This window comes from Odontesthes bonariensis, chromosome 15, assembly GCF_027942865.1.
Source record: "Odontesthes bonariensis isolate fOdoBon6 chromosome 15, fOdoBon6.hap1, whole genome shotgun sequence".
Taxonomy (NCBI): Eukaryota; Metazoa; Chordata; class Actinopteri; order Atheriniformes; family Atherinopsidae; genus Odontesthes; species Odontesthes bonariensis.
Window position 1 is genome coordinate 7779100 of NC_134520.1, and position 16306 is coordinate 7795405.

General features: G+C 40.1%; 2 protein-coding genes across 2 annotated transcripts; one reads left to right on the forward strand and one right to left on the reverse strand.

The window, feature by feature from the left end:
- The first annotated feature begins 2080 nt into the window (after positions 1–2080).
- On the forward strand, positions 2081–8463 carry LOC142400919 (glomulin-like). The gene is made up of 18 exons (XM_075486167.1): positions 2081–2128; positions 2469–2594; positions 4432–4542; positions 4622–4730; positions 4985–5225; positions 5451–5541; positions 5630–5796; positions 5892–5945; positions 6032–6062; positions 6159–6248; positions 6741–6782; positions 6879–6952; positions 7181–7265; positions 7396–7505; positions 7805–7868; positions 7960–8095; positions 8190–8284; positions 8368–8463. The coding sequence occupies exons 1-18, from the start codon at positions 2081–2083 to the stop codon at positions 8461–8463; spliced, it is 1770 nt and encodes a 589-aa protein (XP_075342282.1).
- Positions 8464–9367: 904 nt separating this feature from the next.
- c15h1orf146 (chromosome 15 C1orf146 homolog) lies at positions 9368–10619 on the reverse strand. Its single transcript, XM_075486228.1, has 5 exons — positions 10554–10619; positions 10263–10356; positions 9823–9994; positions 9559–9637; positions 9368–9475 (listed from the first exon to the last, which is right to left on the reverse strand). The coding sequence occupies exons 1-5, from the start codon at positions 10617–10619 to the stop codon at positions 9368–9370; spliced, it is 519 nt and encodes a 172-aa protein (XP_075342343.1).
- Positions 10620–16306: the final 5687 nt, after the last annotated feature.

The following is a 16306-nucleotide window of genomic DNA, read 5'->3' on the forward strand; positions in this document are numbered from 1 at the left end:
CACTAATGTAGGTTATTCAAAGGCCCACGCTGTTTCCTGCTGGTCAGGAAAACAGGCCAGTGACCTTTCAGTCTCCAGGCATTCTTCTGGCTGCGTTTGAGTGTGAAAATTCTCGGACAGTTCCTTGTATTCCAATGAATTACAAAATCCTTCATTTGATCTGGCACAATAAAATGTATGTGTATGAAGGTATAGAGAGGCTTTGATGTCATAATCAGATTCTGATCTTAGAGGTTACTTACTTTAGTATTTCCTGAACCCAGCATCAGTGTCAAAACAAAATCTCATCAGCCAGCAATTAAGAACAACTAAATCAGGGACAAACATGAAATGAGAGGCAGTGTGTGTTCTGTATTTGCTTTGTTGCTTTTGTCTGAATCTTTCATCACACGGCAATACAGAGAGCAAACCTGAACAGCAGATGTCTGCTAAATCCAACCGTTCAAACAAGCTTCTACACCTATTCATAGAAAATCAGGACTTGAGCTGCTCTTGTGCTGATGCTGTCAGGATGGAGCAGGAAGTCAGTGATTGTACTTCTATTATATTACATGCGCACAAAAACGTTGAGGGGAAAAGAGGATCCCAGCCTTTGAAGCCTTTGTGTTTACACAGAGGAACAATATGTTGTCATTAAGCAATTGTGGAAATTTGGTCTTAATCCCTGGCCGTCTGTCAACCATGGGCTACAACTTTTAATTACATAGAAAAGTCTGCAGCCTCAAACATCTCATGGGTGGATTTGTATGTTTTATATTCTGTCAAATAATATCCATTTCCAAACTCATCTGTTAGGAATCTAACAACAGTTTGACTTCTTTTAGGACAATAACTACAAATCAGATATACATGTGTGCTACTGCTGACTTAATTTCATATTCGGCCATTTTTGTAGTCCACACAAAAGTAGAAGTTTTTAAGGTCTCAGTATAATCGATATATATAAGTAAAACCTTCAAATATCATTTGGGATGCTGTATTTCCTTGAGGGACGAGAAATAACCCTCATTGGAGCCCAATGTAAAAGTACTCCAAAAAAGCTTTAAGAACGTAAAGTATCGCAGGGCTATCTTATCAAACATGATGTACCCAATAAAATAAAAAAATCAACAAAGTGTAGATTTTGTGAATTTTCTCATTTCCTTCAACAAAACACAACATGTCACAATAAGCTCGAGTAAGGACTTGACTGAGATATATATATGTCGTACAATGAGCGTCATGTCTGCTTAACTGATATTCCTCTCATGGTTGAGCTGTACTTTGTAACTGTGCTGCTCTGTAAAATGAAAGCCGAGTGAGACAGACTACAAGACTACACTTTTTAATCTATTCATTAGGATTTAACGTGTGAGATGGAGAGCACGAGTTAATTGATAGAATTAAACAAACAAAACAATAGTTTGCTTTGCAGAGTGACGGGCATGTAAAAAGGTTACCAGAACTGTGTTGATGAAAAAGAGAAATAGGATTTCCTCAGGTGGAAACTATGAGCTAATTGCAATGTCGTAAATCTGTAAAACTTAATTAAATGTTAAAAGGACTCGTTCAACACACATTCCAGATATCAGTGCAGCATGTAAAAAAACCTTTCTAATTTGGTAACATAATATGAATAAGTGGGATTTCCCCACCAACACTGCAGGAAATTAGGTAACTACTTCGGTGAGTGCATTTGTGAATAGGTGATAAGCCCACGTTTCACAAAAGGTAATAAAAACAAAAAGTAGGGGTTTCTGGTATAATATTTAATTTGGATTTGAATTGGGTAATTACTTCTGTACTATTTCTTCTGCATGAAAGAAAGCATTAGGTGACTGGATCCTTCCAGAAAGTGTTTTCAATGACCACATAGAGCTGCTCTGGTTTAATCCTATTACACGTAAGGCACAAAGGGAGATAAGAGGTTTACGTTTGAGTTCCTTACACACTGAATCTCCTTCTCTCCCTTGAGACATCAGGAGAGCTAACTCATTTGGACATTTTGATATTGGCTCTTATAGCTGTCAGACATCTATCGTGTCAAGACAAGAGCAAAGAAAACATATTGAAAATAGGATTGTCTGTTAGAGCTGAGGAGATGCTGCCTATCAATGAAGATCAGGTGAATGATGTAATCCAGAGTTGGGTGAGTCAACATAATTTTACCACTGTAACAGAATTTAGCTGAGCAGATGGTACTCACTATCGTGATCGTGTCTGGGCCTCAGAACTTTTCAAATGAAATCTGTTTTGATTAATCAATTAAACAAGAGCTAGCATAGTGATAACCTGGTATATGCCATCTTCTATCTCACCATCATTCATGAACATGTAAGAAAAGTCTATTACAAATAAATATCTGTTTCTAAATGTTTATGAAGAAATAATTAGTGTTAACGGAGGTATGTTTTGCCTTCATAGCCTCATTAATACTGTTTATCAGACAAAGCTACATGATTTGTGATAATCCTCCATCTTTTAATCAGAGAGATACTAAAGAAGAAGATTTGAAACCTGAGGACTACCAGCAGTTCAAGAATTTGGGGTCTGCCTGTCTCACTAAGGGTGACAGTGAACAACTACTGACATTTCTTCGAGATGAGAAAAACCAGGTATTTTTCTCCCAGCAACCCATGCCAATGAAAGAGGCCAAGCAGCTCTATCCTCACTGGTACTGTAGTAACACCTCACAGATATGAAGTGACAGTAGATTGACAGCGTTAATCTGTCAAACACCACTAAAAGCACATACACTCGACACTGCAGCGTCATGAGCAACGACAGCCACACATCTAACGAAGCGGACAGCAGCAGCAGCAGCCACTTCTCTGCTACACAACTATGTTAACATTAAAATGCAGCTGCTACTTGGTGCCTGCTGGCCTCCTGACCTGAAGGTGTGGAGGGAAACAAGCAGATATTCAGTCAGATTTCTCGCTCCACTGATAACCCCCCTCCAAGCGACACTCCTCTAAGTGCCCTTGGTTGTCCCATCTCTCCACGCTTCATGCAGTTGTGTGTAGACTACTTTTAGAGGCATGTCATCTCCTACTACTTCCTCTTTGTTAGGCCAAAACTATCTCAAGGGGCTCAAATGATCGATTACAATATGAAAAATCCCTGGCTTTTATGCAGCATCAGGAGCAACCCAATGATAGTAATGATGGTAATGGGATTGCAAATCTGCACACACATACACGCTGGAGTCAGTATATGGCACGCTTTTGAAAAGCGTGCCATATACTGAATAAAGAATAATAATTCGGCTATCAATATGAATAATATATCAAGTTACTGCTCAGTAGTTAGGACGGAAATTCAAAACCAAAGAAACAATCTACAAGGACGAATGCAACTTAATCCAGAAATGAGCGGTAAATGTTTACCAAGGTTTCAGTGAAATTACATCTGCAAGTGCTTCAAGTCTTGGTATTAAACTAGTGTCAGACATCAGCATGGAAGGAGACTCATAAGGCCTGGGCTAAACAGCCAACATCCCATAAATTCTAAGAAAGTGGTGCTTGAAAATTTGTGAACCCCCGTTTATATTTTTGAATGACTATGACCTAAAACATTGTAAGAATTTCACACTAAAATTTTTTACAGAAGACTTGTTTAGACCTGTTTAAACTTTGTGAATACTTTAGCCACAGATACACAGTGGGGTCATAGCTACCACTGGCTGAATGGCAGGGTACACCCTGTACATAGACATGATTACTCAGTGCTCTGCAGAAGGCAGAGTCAGAATAACCGAACAACTCCCTTGTAAGCTTTTCCAGTTTGATCAGCAATCAAAAATCTTTTTGATTCCTCCAAATAAAACAAGGTGCTTAATCACATTGCTATCAAATTGAGTTAAAAAGCAACTCACACTTGTGACCCTCACAGATACAATATGAAATCATATGCCTCACTTAATAATGATTCAATTCAATTCAATTCAATTCAATTAATTTTTATCTATATAGCACCAAATACAACAATGATCAGTATTATATTTATCTAATTTCCTTACCTACTGCTTCTCTTTACCTACTTGAAACATTTCCATGCAATGATGTTTTGGGTTATATTTAAGCAGATATTTATAAGATTTTAAAGGGTTAAGAAAATATTAAGCATCACTGTGTTTAGGGCTGCATCTCTTGCTCTCATTTGCAAAAAATCCTGAAGTTTTTATGTTTCTAAAGACACTCAAACTTGGCCCTCCTGTCTTTTCATAGATCTTTAAAAAAAAAAAAAATATTGTGGTAACTTACATGTGATGTCAAAGACGGGAGACTGTTGCAATGCAAAGTGAGTGTTTAACAGTACTTGTTGTATGTAGCTGTTTAGGCAGTGATGCATGCAAACAGAAAGGAAGGGTCAGCTAACTCCACACCAACAGACTGTCTTAATGGTTGCTGATGATTTATTGTACGTTCATTGCTTTTCTCGTGCACTCAGACGATTGTGAGGTCTGTGGGTTGTGTTCTCCTGGCACCTCTTGTAAATGAAGTGATTAAAAAGGAGAGGAGTCACGACAACTGCCAGGCTGCCATTACACATCTGACCAAGGTGGGTGGAAAGAATGCATCAATATAATACAATCTGATAAACTTCCTATACACAAGCTTGAATGCGCACTTTTCTATAGACTTGCAGCCCAAATAAACTCCTGCATAGCTGGCTTGAAGTACTTGAAGACATTGACCCATGTGCCATTTCTGAGACTATCTTAGCCCTTCTTCCACACCTTCAAACAGGTAGGTCAATGCTCAATACCTGCCACACAATTTCAACCTATAGAGCAGCACTGCAGTGACACTGGGTAATATATTTATAACACTTTCATGTGTATGAAATGCTATTATACTTCAGTATAAAGCGCTGTGGTTATATTTAGTCACTTCTGATCAAGAAAAAGCTCCTGTTCAAAACATGGTATTTGGTGCCCCCTGCTGCACATTAATGTGAACAGGATTAATGACTGAACTAACATAAACCGGTTTCCGAACAGTCCTGTTCCAGCTGGATGAGAGGAAGGCCGTCTGGGTAGGTTTGGCTCTGTCTGCCCTCCAAAAGCAGCTGTCCCGGCTGCCTGTACCTTACACCCAGCAGCAGGAGGAGGAGGATGAGCATGGGCTGTGCCGCTGCTGCACCGCCTTGGCTCTGTTTACAAAGCCCTTTGTAGAGGAGGTGAAGAAAAAAGATGACGACTGTGTAAGAGACGAGGAGCTGAAGACTGAGCTTCTAAAGTTGTAGGTTTCTCTCCCAGTGTTTTTAAAGTTCTGTTTATGATGAGGAATGACTAAACGACTAAAGTTTATTTTCTCATTTGCATTTTGATACTCCTCACACTCATATATAAGAATATATATAATATACACATATTCTTTAAAGTAATATTCTAAAAAGGTCATTATTTCATACACTGTCACTGCACACTAACAATTGGCTGCTGTGTGAATTATTTATCCATTTAGCTGCACAAGGAGCTTGAGAGATCCTTTGCTTGAGGCTCAATTGAGCCAAGACAGGCAATCAGCACTGTGGCTCTTTGCAGTAGAGATTATGGTAAGAACAAAGGTTTCAATTGTACATTTTTCAGAAATGTTCAAGTTTTTTGTCTTTTGAACCACATAGTCATTTATGTGCATTTCAGGCCATTCTACGTGCCATCAGAGAGTCTCTGTCGGGACTCCTGTTCTTCAGCTCTCTGAGGAGACGCACTCTGATGGACAACAGCGTGTCCAAGGAGTCAAGAGCATGTCTGGCCTATTTGCTGTTTGTCCAGCTCGTAACCATGGACAGCTTTCCTGCAGTGTTCAGGTGAGAAGCCATTACCTGGTCAGCATGGTCATACATTTTTCACTTAGTAATGATTATTGTGATTGTACTGTATTGATTCTACCGTGGTGTTCCAGTCCTGTATTCATTCTACAGTGCAACATGGAACACATCAATCAGCTCCTTAGTAGGTATGCTGTCAATACAATATGATGTCAAAAGGTTTATGGTTTTAAAACAACTGACTTTCAACATTATGCCTCTGGTGTTTTGACAGCAAAAACGAATCCCATTTGCTCAAAGGACTGGTAAGATCCCTTCATTAGACAAACAATTCTCAAGAGATCAGACCACACATGAAGCAGAATACCGAGGTTATTTTTCATGGCCACAATTCTACACAGGCACTGTTTGCAAAAAGCTTGGAGAAGGTGGAAGACAACACTCTACCAGTGGGCCTGCTGGAACTGAGGAGCTTCTATAGCGCACCACAGGTAACACACAAGACTCAGTTTTACTGTCTTAAAAGCTGGATTAAAGCAGTTATAATTGGAAGGAGTTGGTATCTGTGATGAATGAATCTTGACCATTTTTGTAAGGTCTAAATGCAAAAGCACAGAGACAGTTTGATAATACCAATAGCAGACATTTAAATAAACAGTTCCCTCGCATATAGTCTTCAATGAAATCATTAAATAATTTGTTATATTTGCAGCTCATTTTCACTGCCCTCTAGTGCCAGAATGAGGTTGGTATTTGCAAAGATTTGTGATCTAACAGTAAGAGTGGCTGTTCACTGGCTTGTTCACCCAAGCTGAAACATTTAAAAAATATTACTTTCAAATAAATGTGAGATTTAACACTGAACTGAGCACAACTATAACTCAAAGTGTGCTGTTCACAAGATAAGTTTGGACCTTGGGCTTCATCAATACTACAAAAGGATTTTGATCTTTCAGTGAGTTGTGTTGTGCTGACATTCACAGAACCTGCGCCAAGTTCTCACTGACTGCCCAATGCAGCATTTGGTGAGTACATCATATGCATGATTGGATCAATGTGTTACTAAATCTGCTTTACTTTGATTTGATCTAAGTTCTTTTATTTTAACCCCATTTCTGAAGAGAAAATCAGGACTGCAGGTTTTCCAGTTATTCATCAATAAATTAGATGCTGAAGCAAAGCACAAATTCTTCAGGTGAGTTGTGCTCCATAAATAAGTAAAACACATTTGCGTCTTTTTATTACCTGTTGTAACTGAACATTAACTATATTTTAACTTTACATTTTATAGCTTCTTATACGTTCATTTTTAAATGTATTTTGATAACATGCATTTTTGATTTGCTATTTCTGTTTCTCAGCCTATTAGTACAGAATGTTTAATTCATACTAAATTCAGAGTTTATTAATCCCTCTTTTGCAGGTGCATGTTAAAAACCAGCCACCACGCAGGTGCAGAGAGTTATATAGTCAAGAACATCAGAAGCCAAATAGAATTTTCCATGATGGTGAGAGAAAAGATCGCAAAAGTGGGCTTACTAAAGTAGCCCAGCTAGTTTTAATACAATTCTGTTGGTAGCGGATACACACTTTCATCTATTATTTGATCTGAATGTGAACAATCTGCTCTTTTTTCAGCAAGGAAATGCCAATAAATGGTTCCTAGAAATGGAGCTTCTGGCTTTGTTGGATTTGGTGCTGTGTTTACCACAAGGTGCTGAGACAGATTTGCTCACCGGTATGGACAAGTGAGTAATATGAACAAGAGCTAATTATGAAGACAGGCCGCTTATTTACTTTTAGGTCTTAACTCAACATAATCCACTAAGTATTCTTTTGACCATTTCACATCCTTTGGCCAAATCACAATCCCAAATGTAGGCAATGGAAGCTCAATTTACTTGGATCTCCACTATACTTTGGACTTAGTAAGATGTATGGAGACCCATCCTGAAATCTAAAATGAAGGCTATATTTGATGGAATATTAAGCTAAGTGACCTTTACACCTAAATGTAACTTTAGATGCTCTGTCTTTGTTTATCCAGGATAATGGAGAGCCTTAATCTTCTGCGCTATGTGCTACTCAGAGACAAAGAGCTGAGGAGCAATGTAAGTCAGTTTAATTGAACACCTTAAGTATGGCTCCGACACCCTTCCCGCTTAATGCAGAAAGCTGATGATCTACTCCTCCAACCCTCAGGCAGATGTGTGGGAAGAGCTGTGCAGGATCAAAGATGAATACCTAAAAATGCTGCGTGTCTGTATCAGCATATCGAGAGCGTATTATTTCGCTGACCTGAGAGCACTGAAGGAGGATCAAAAGCTAAAAGCAAAAGGTAGGAATTAGCTTCTAATCTTAGTAACAAATTTACAGTATATTGAAACAAATGGTACAACAGTCTGATTTCTATGATTAACGCTGTCCTATAGAAGCCAGAGATGCTGCGAGATCCATCAGAACAGTCAAAAGAATAACAGTGAAGCATGAGAAAGTGTCCAATATGTCCCCAGAGGTCCAGCACCAGGTACACAGAATGTTTTTTTTTCCTTTTAACTTTAGTTTCAACTCTGTTTTGATAACTAAGCTGACTGTTCTTGTGCATCTCAGGTGTTGCAGAGTGCACTGGTGACATTTGATCTCATGGAGAGCCTTATAATCCGAATCGAAGAGATCGCAGAGCAGAAGCAGACCACACTAAGCTGATGCCACTTGTGTTACCCTAGAACTATGGGTAATTTTTTTAATGGGATAGTTCGCCTCTTTTGACATGAAGCTCTATGACATCCCATATTAGCAATATCATTTATTAAATTTGACTTACCCCCTGCTGCGTCCTGTGAGCCGAGTTCCAGCCTCGTTTTGGCGTTGACGAAGGTAGTACGGCTAGTTGGCTGGGGCCACAAAAATAAAGCGTTTTGCTTCTCAAAACAATATGCGTTAAAAAGAGTAATACATTTGCATCACAAAATCGTTCACCAAAAAAAGTCAGACATCACTACGGGCTTTGTAAACAGTGCAGACCGAAGTGCAGACTGAGCAGTCCCCTGCTTCCGAGCAGTAAACACCGTAACAGATGCGGCTGTCGGCAGGTAGCTGTACACATTGATATGAAGGGAAAGAAAATAGCGCCAAGCGATTGTGAGGTCTGACTTATTTTGGTGAACGATTTTGTGATGCAAATGTATTACTCTTTTGAACGCATATTGTTTTGAGAAGCAAAACGCTTTATTTTTGTGGCCCCAGCCAACTAGCCGGACTACCTTCATCAACGCCAAAACGAGGCTGGAACTCGGCTCACAGGACGCAGCAGGGGGTAAGTCAAATTTAATAAATGATATTGCTAATATGGGATGTCATACAGCTTCATGTCAAAAGAGGCGAACTATCCCTTTAAATAAAGTTGTTTTTTTCCCTCCTTCTCTGATAATAATAATATTAAGAGAGCATGCACTGAGTTAACTGTGCATTTTCCTATGTCGAAATTATTGTCCAAAGTATGTGACAACAGAAAGAACAGTGTTAATGTTGTATGTTGAAACACATTTTATACCTCTGCTTTTGTTTATGAATTACATCAAATAAAACATGCTGGAACACCTGATGGGCTTTACAGTGCGTCTCTTAGCATTTCCCACACAGGACTGGTTTCAATGATGTGAGCCCGGGCCCGAGACATCCGGTCCCGAATGCTCTCAACATGTGGCTTACTGGTTGCCTGCAGATAAATGAGTTTAGGTTTACCTCCAGTTTACAAGGAAACAACAGCATATCTAGAGTTTTCCAAAATGGCCTAGATACCTTGGCAATTTTCAGCATTCCGTTCACAGTGTCGGCATTGTTTCGTACAGGTAGGATCCTGAGATTGCTGCTAAAGAATCTGAAATATCCAAATATTTACCAGTTTTTTACAAAATGGACATGAAAATTTAGAATAATAATACTTGTATTAACATGTAATCATAAATCACATTAAATTACAGTGTAACTCAAGGTTGCTTACCCCCTCCAAGATTATAAAATGGAGGGAATGAGTTATTTTGTAAAGACATGGCATTTTTGTACCTGTTCTGAATCAGAGTCAAAATGTGCATTTCCTTTTTCCCATTAAAGGGGGCATGCAAAAGTAGAAAGCAGTTCCGGTGGACTTGCACAAATTTCTTTATCCGCTCAATGAGTCCCAATTCTTCAAAATTCTCTGGGAGGTCTTGAGGGTCCACCAACAGAAATGCTGTACCTAGGAATGTCTCAAGTTATTCATGTCAAACATATTCAACTCAGTGTGACTTGGCCATATTTGCTTGAAGCTTTGCTTTGGCCAAAACATCCATTAGATGTGGGCTGTTGAGGAATATAAGAGGTATGTGTGTTCAATTTAATCAACAGAAGCTTATCAAAGTAGTTACTGTATGAGTGAAAAGTTCATGTCATATGATGGGTTTGAAAATATAAGGTAGGTGTATTGGATAGCTGTAGAGTTGGTGTAGCAGCAGGTGTACCAGTACCTGATGGAGGAAAAACAAAGGCTCCGGTCACAACGCTGTCAGAAAATCTGATTCGGTGTTGCTGAGCGGAGAGCAGCCTGCATGTATCATGGTTCTTGGTAAGACACATACAGAAGACATAACTAAAATGTATTTTTAAATTAGCTCAACAAGTAGGGCTAATTTTAAGTGAGTTCTAGTTTAATTGGCGGGGCTGTTAGCTAGAAGGCTAGCAAAGCCAAAATGGTAACATTTTTTTCAGTATAACCGCAACCGGAAATCAAGTGTTCCAAAGTCCTCTCATTAGGCTACCTGAAGTGTCGAGCTCACTATAATCGTTGTTTTCCACTCAGCACTTGTTTCTCCCGATTTTGCCATCACTGGTAAAGAAAAATTAATGGCGCAATTCTAATAACGACGACCCTTGTTTCAATCAAAACCGTTCTCGCGGTGAAAACTGCACGAGACTGCTGCCGCTCGATGCTGAATGGACCGGGGGGGTTCAAACCCAGCCATTCTCGCTTGGCCGTGGGCAGCTCCCCCGGGCCAATAACTGCACAAAGGCCCGAGCTGCTTCCTCTGCTCGGGGCGACAGACCCTGTAAAACAGTCACTTTATTCTCAAGAAATTAAACTTTCTGGAAAGATACTAGCCTGAACCTCTTGGCATGCAGAAGCGCCAGCGTAGCTCACTCGCTTAGCTGGCTGGCCTGTATTGATTGTTGCACAATTAAAGCGATTAAGATTAATAGCTAAACAACTTCTCTTAACTAGGGGATTAAGTAGCCAAACATGTTAAATAAGATGTTCTTAACGCTCCGCTGTCGTAGCTGGAAGCCATGTTGAACTGACTTAAATTCATGTAGCAGTTTGTTAAAAAAAAAAAAAACTAAAAGAAAAAACGTTATATTTAGAGATGCTTAACTCGAATCTTTTGGGTGATCCGGGCTGATCGGATCATTTCGAGGAGGGGATCCGAGTTATACGGATCACTTGAATCACTTGAGTCACTTATTAAAAAAAAAAAAAAAAAAACTTTCTGCCGTTTAGTGGCTATGCGCCTCGCCTTTTTTTTGTCCCATTTATCAATTCATTTTGATAAATCAAAGAGCAGCCTACGGCTACAATTTCATTCATTTATTTTTGTCAAGTATTAATTCAATGCCATTTTATCTGAAAGCCAGACACAACAGCTAGTGTGTGCATTTACACAGCGATAAATGTGGTAGCATTAGGTGAGGCAATGCTGAGTTTAGACCTACAAGTAAACAACATGGAATGATCTGGCCCTCCCTATATCACTAAATGATTATTTTTCAACGACTGTACAAGATGCATGAAGCCACGCTAACCGAGCCTGTAGCGAGCCACAGAGGCTTCAGCAGTCAGATGGGTTGACGAGTCGACAATCCTTGCTGCCGGCAGAATCGAAACTTAAAATGATCCGAGTTGGCATGGATCCGCTACTTGCCCGTCTGACCCGCTGAGTCACCCAGAGCCAGCGATTCAGCGGTCAGACGGACAAGTAGCGGATCCATGCCAACTCGGATCTTTTTAAGTTTCGATTCTGCCGCGTGACTCATCTGGCCGTGAGTCACCCAGAGCCGGCATGATTCGCCAGACTCAGGCACCCGCTTCCACACAGAAACAACTCAATACGGTCTGACCGAGCAATGATCCGTCATGAAGTGGCTGGCTTAACTAGCGAAAAAAATGCAACGCTACGAAGTTGGAACATAAGTGGTGGTGTGGCTCATTTATGCAACTAAGAGTTGCGAGCGAGCAGAGATAGAGCCGAGCGCGAGCAGAGTGAGCCGTTCGAGCAGTTACGAGTCAGCGGGGATTCGTCCCGTCCGGACGGATCGCAAGTCCGGACGGATCAGTAGGGGGCATGGCTCACTTAACCGGCTCGTGACGAACGGGGCGGGAGTTAGGTTTCGTTTCACTCAGTGTGTCTGTGACTGTGTTCGTGACTGAACACCATGCTTGAGAAAGACCGTAGCCTAGTAGGCAACTAGAGAGGGAACACACACACACACACACATATATATATATATATATAAGGCGGATCAAATGCATGCCACCATCCGGTCTGCCCGGGTGACGTATTTATCCGGGTTGAAAACCGGATAACCCGGATTTTGTTACAGCTCTAGTTATATTCATTTCACCAAAACACCCCACTCTACTATGGAAGCAAATCGTGATCAAAATTCAAATTCAAAAGCATTTGCAAAAATGCTTTTTCATTTTAAGAATGTGGCTGCATTGTTTGACTCATAAATAAAATTACTAATCAATCATCCTATTTGCATTTCAATTTTCTTCTTCAAGACTGCTCATTCTTTCACTTAATTAAAATGAAAAGGACAAAGACATTTGAGATTTAATTTTCAAAATATGCCTCAGCAAATAGATACCAAAATTCAATTTGAAATGTAAAAGTTGAAAATTCAAATGCATTTGCAGAAATGCTTTTTCATATTAAGAATGTGGCTGCATTATTTGACTCATAAATAAAATGACTAATCAATCATCCTATTGCATTTCAATTTTCTTCTTCAAGACTGCACATTCTATGCCATAATCAAAAAGAAAACAAAGCGGACATTGCTTTTTCGTTTTCGTGGTCTGCATGCAAAATACTGCCCACAATTCGATAATGAAAAAGCAATCTGAGCGGCGCAGGAGAGTGACGTCACGGCTGCTGACCGTGCTACCCATAGACATCATATAGAACACTATATGATGTCTATGGTGCTACCCATCATGTAGGCTACGGTAGGGGGCGGTGTGCACATTTGCTGTATGGATGCATCGCAGATCATGGCGCTCTCTGAGATTGCGCAAACATTGTTAGAGTTAGCTGCCCAGGTGGAGTCCATCGGCGTCGCGAGACCCTTTTCACGGGGGCACGTGCCCCCCTGTAGATCTGAGGTGCCCCGGTATCAGTGAGGTGCACAGGAGAAAAAAATAATATAGGCAAATATGATTTCATATTTCAACAGGATTTTCTGTATAATTCGTCATTTTGATTGAAGTTTCCAAAAATAAAGTCTTCAGACTCAATCATTCAGATTCACCAGACACCTGGAGATTTAGGCAAAAGGGAGGGGCGCGGGCGTTGCGGAGATTGTAATGAACCTCGGCGCATAACCTACGTCCTTTCTAAACATTACTGATTGGTTAAGGGAACTCCAATGAATTTAAGTTGCTGAGTAAGGTCCCATCCTCCATGGAAACGGATTCCTCTTGGGTTTTTCCAGACTGTTTGACAGAGTCAACAGTCGGCTTTCGCCCAGGCTAAAGCAAGTCAAGGGAGTCTCAAAATCCACAGACCAGAAGCAGTTTGTAAATTAAGTTATATTTGTTTGTGCATCACAAATACATTTGTAAATCGCCCTGCACATTTATGAATCTTGTCCTGCGAATTTTTCAATACTGTCCTGCACATTTGTAAATCGACCTGCGCATTTGTGAATCGACCCACGCGTTTCTGAATCCTATCCTGCGCATTTGTGAATATTGAAACTGATTTAGCTCCATAGTTTTGGCAACCCTAGTCTGTATGCCTGTATGTATGGCTTCTTTTTGTTTCTCTACGTTTCTTTTGTCATGGGCAAAGTGCATTAGAGAGATGAATAATTTTACTGTCAAGTCAGTTGCAGTGTTTTTTCTACATGTATGTTTCTCGAGGCAATGAGGCATAGGTTATTTCACTAAAACTATGCAATGTAGATGCTTATTCACATAATTTTGGACTATATTAGTATAAATACAACAACGACAATAATAATTAGAAGAATTTGAATTGTGATTTTCTCAACCTCTCATTTAAACAAATCAGTACTTGTTTATAACATTTGTATACGCACAAATTACATATAATATGCATAAATATAAAATATATAACTTTTAAAGTATGAAATGTCACTGTGTGCGTGCGTTTTATGTGCATTAGACAATAGTTTATCAATCATATTTCATTCTGCAGAGATGCCTCGTAAGGAGAGGATGTTAAAGCAAAAAGGAGTGTTTCAAATTCGTGCTCCAAGTGCCCCCTTTTTACTTTGAGCACCTGCCCCTCCAAAGGTCTCCCTGACAGGAGGCAATGGTATCATGCAAGACTTTTAAAGTGTCTTTATGTTTCTTGAATCTAGAAATGTCAAACACCAGAAGTTAGGGTTGCCAACCGTCCCTTAATACGGAATCGTCCCGGTTTTTCAAGGTATGGTTGGTTGGTTGGCCAGAAGTTCAGAATCGAGACAGAACTCTATATTTCAATCCAATATCTTAAAACTTTGCTCAAAGGAGAACTGCGGTATTTTCAACATTAAAGGGGAACTCCGGGGCATTTGAAGCGCAATCCCATTGCTAGAGGTTGTCAAATACTGATAGTAGGACACAGACAGGTGCAAATCAGCGCTCCCTGTGCGGAGATTGCGCTGTTTGCGCAGCGTGTCATGCGAGGCTAATACGTGGTGGCTAAGGGGCAAGCGCTAACCCTTCCACGTAAAACAACAACTTGCACACTGCAGAAACGTCACACCACTTTATAAACCATCCGACAATAAAGTCACAAGCCTTACCATCAAAACCATATGCATGGTTCTCACATTACTGGCATGGGGACGTTACAAAACAACTTTATAAACAGCATGTAACTCACCGGTTGTTTGTATGCTCGCGCATGTGAAAGTCCAAAAGAGTCAATGGACGATACTCCCAAATACAAAGCAATTATCTTCTCTAGAAAAACTGCGTTCAAGTATTTAAAACATTACAACAATACATGCCCAGTAACTTTTCCTACTATCAGTATTTGACAACCTCTAGCAATGGGATTGCGCTTCAAATGCCCCGGAGTTCCCCTTTAAGCCTCATTTATGAGTCGTCTGCAATGTTTTAGAACCCCCCTCACCACTTTTTTGATGTTTACTGCTGTCTCCGGTATTTGCCTAATTTTGATTCTTCTCAACCTGCTTCAGAATGGCAAGTACGGTGCATGTCCAAAAAGGTCCGTAAAAGCACCATAAACGTCCGTTTTCAAAATCATCAACTCACCGGAGTGGTTACTGGTGTGCACTGGTAATCCATATCAATTCAATTCAATTCATTTTTATTTATATAGCGCCAAATACAACAAATGTCATCTCAAGGCACTTAGATAGTAAGTCCAATTCAAGCCAATTGGAATTCAATTAATTAATAATAATCATAATTCATAAAATAATTCAATTCGTTCATATAGAGCCAATTCAAAAACAATTTCCTAGCTAAGAAAACCAACAGATTACACTGAAAACTTTTTGTTTTTCGGTCCAATCTCCCGGCCTGAGCGGCGTGCCTGAGGCGACTGTGGAGAGAAACGACTCCCTTTTAACAGGAAGAAACCTCTGGCAGAACCAGACTCAGGAAGGGTGGCCATCCGCCTCGACCATATCAAATTTCGTTGCGAAAAGTTGCTTCTGTCGTGTCTTATTTGGCAGCTCGTTCATGCTCGCACTATTTTCTTCGCGGAGGCGGAGTAATATCAACAAACATCCAGTACAAAATGTCAAATAAAACACGACAGAAGCAACTTTTCGCAACGAAATTTGATATGGATTACCAGTGCACACCAGTAACCACTCCGGTGAGTTGATGATTTTGAAAACGGACGTTTATGGTGCTTTTACGGACCTTTTTGGACATGCACCATGCTTGCCATTCTGAAGTGTAGTGGAGAAAAAGAGTCAAATCTGCGTCGGTCAGCCTTTCATTGGGGAAGTTTATTTGAACAAGCCGTCACAGAAAATGTGCATACAGGATGTCCGAAAATCTCCAGCGACCTCATTTTGTGACAACCCTTTATACCGCTCCTGGATCAGACAATGCATACGTGGCCAAGCCCCAATCTTCCTCAGGCGCCTAGCTTTTGCCATTATCATAAACAAGCTCATTCTAACTATCAACAATATTCATATGAACCAGTCAACAAAGCACACGATGTAATTAGGCCATGTCATGACATTTCTGTCCCACAGAAGCAGGTTGAGAAGAATCAAAATTAGGCAAATACCGGAG

Bases quoted from the DNA above. Each gene is read 5' to 3' on its own strand.
- LOC142400919 (XM_075486167.1), top strand. From the start codon at position 2,081: ATGCTGCCTATCAATGAAGATCAGGTGAATGATGTAATCCAGAGTTGG. The intron at 6,249-6,740 runs GTAACACACAAG...TGACATTCACAG, and splicing joins GCTTCTATAGCGCACCACAG to AACCTGCGCCAAGTTCTCAC. The intron at 6,783-6,878 runs GTGAGTACATCA...CCATTTCTGAAG, and splicing joins ACTGCCCAATGCAGCATTTG to AGAAAATCAGGACTGCAGGT.
- c15h1orf146 (XM_075486228.1), bottom strand. From the start codon at position 10,619: ATGGCAAAATCGGGAGAAACAAGTGCTGAGTGGAAAACAACGATTATA. The intron at 10,357-10,553 runs GTAGCCTAATGA...TGTCTTACCAAG, and splicing joins TAGTGAGCTCGACACTTCAG to AACCATGATACATGCAGGCT. The intron at 9,476-9,558 runs GTATCTAGGCCA...ATTTATCTGCAG, and splicing joins GAATGCTGAAAATTGCCAAG to GCAACCAGTAAGCCACATGT.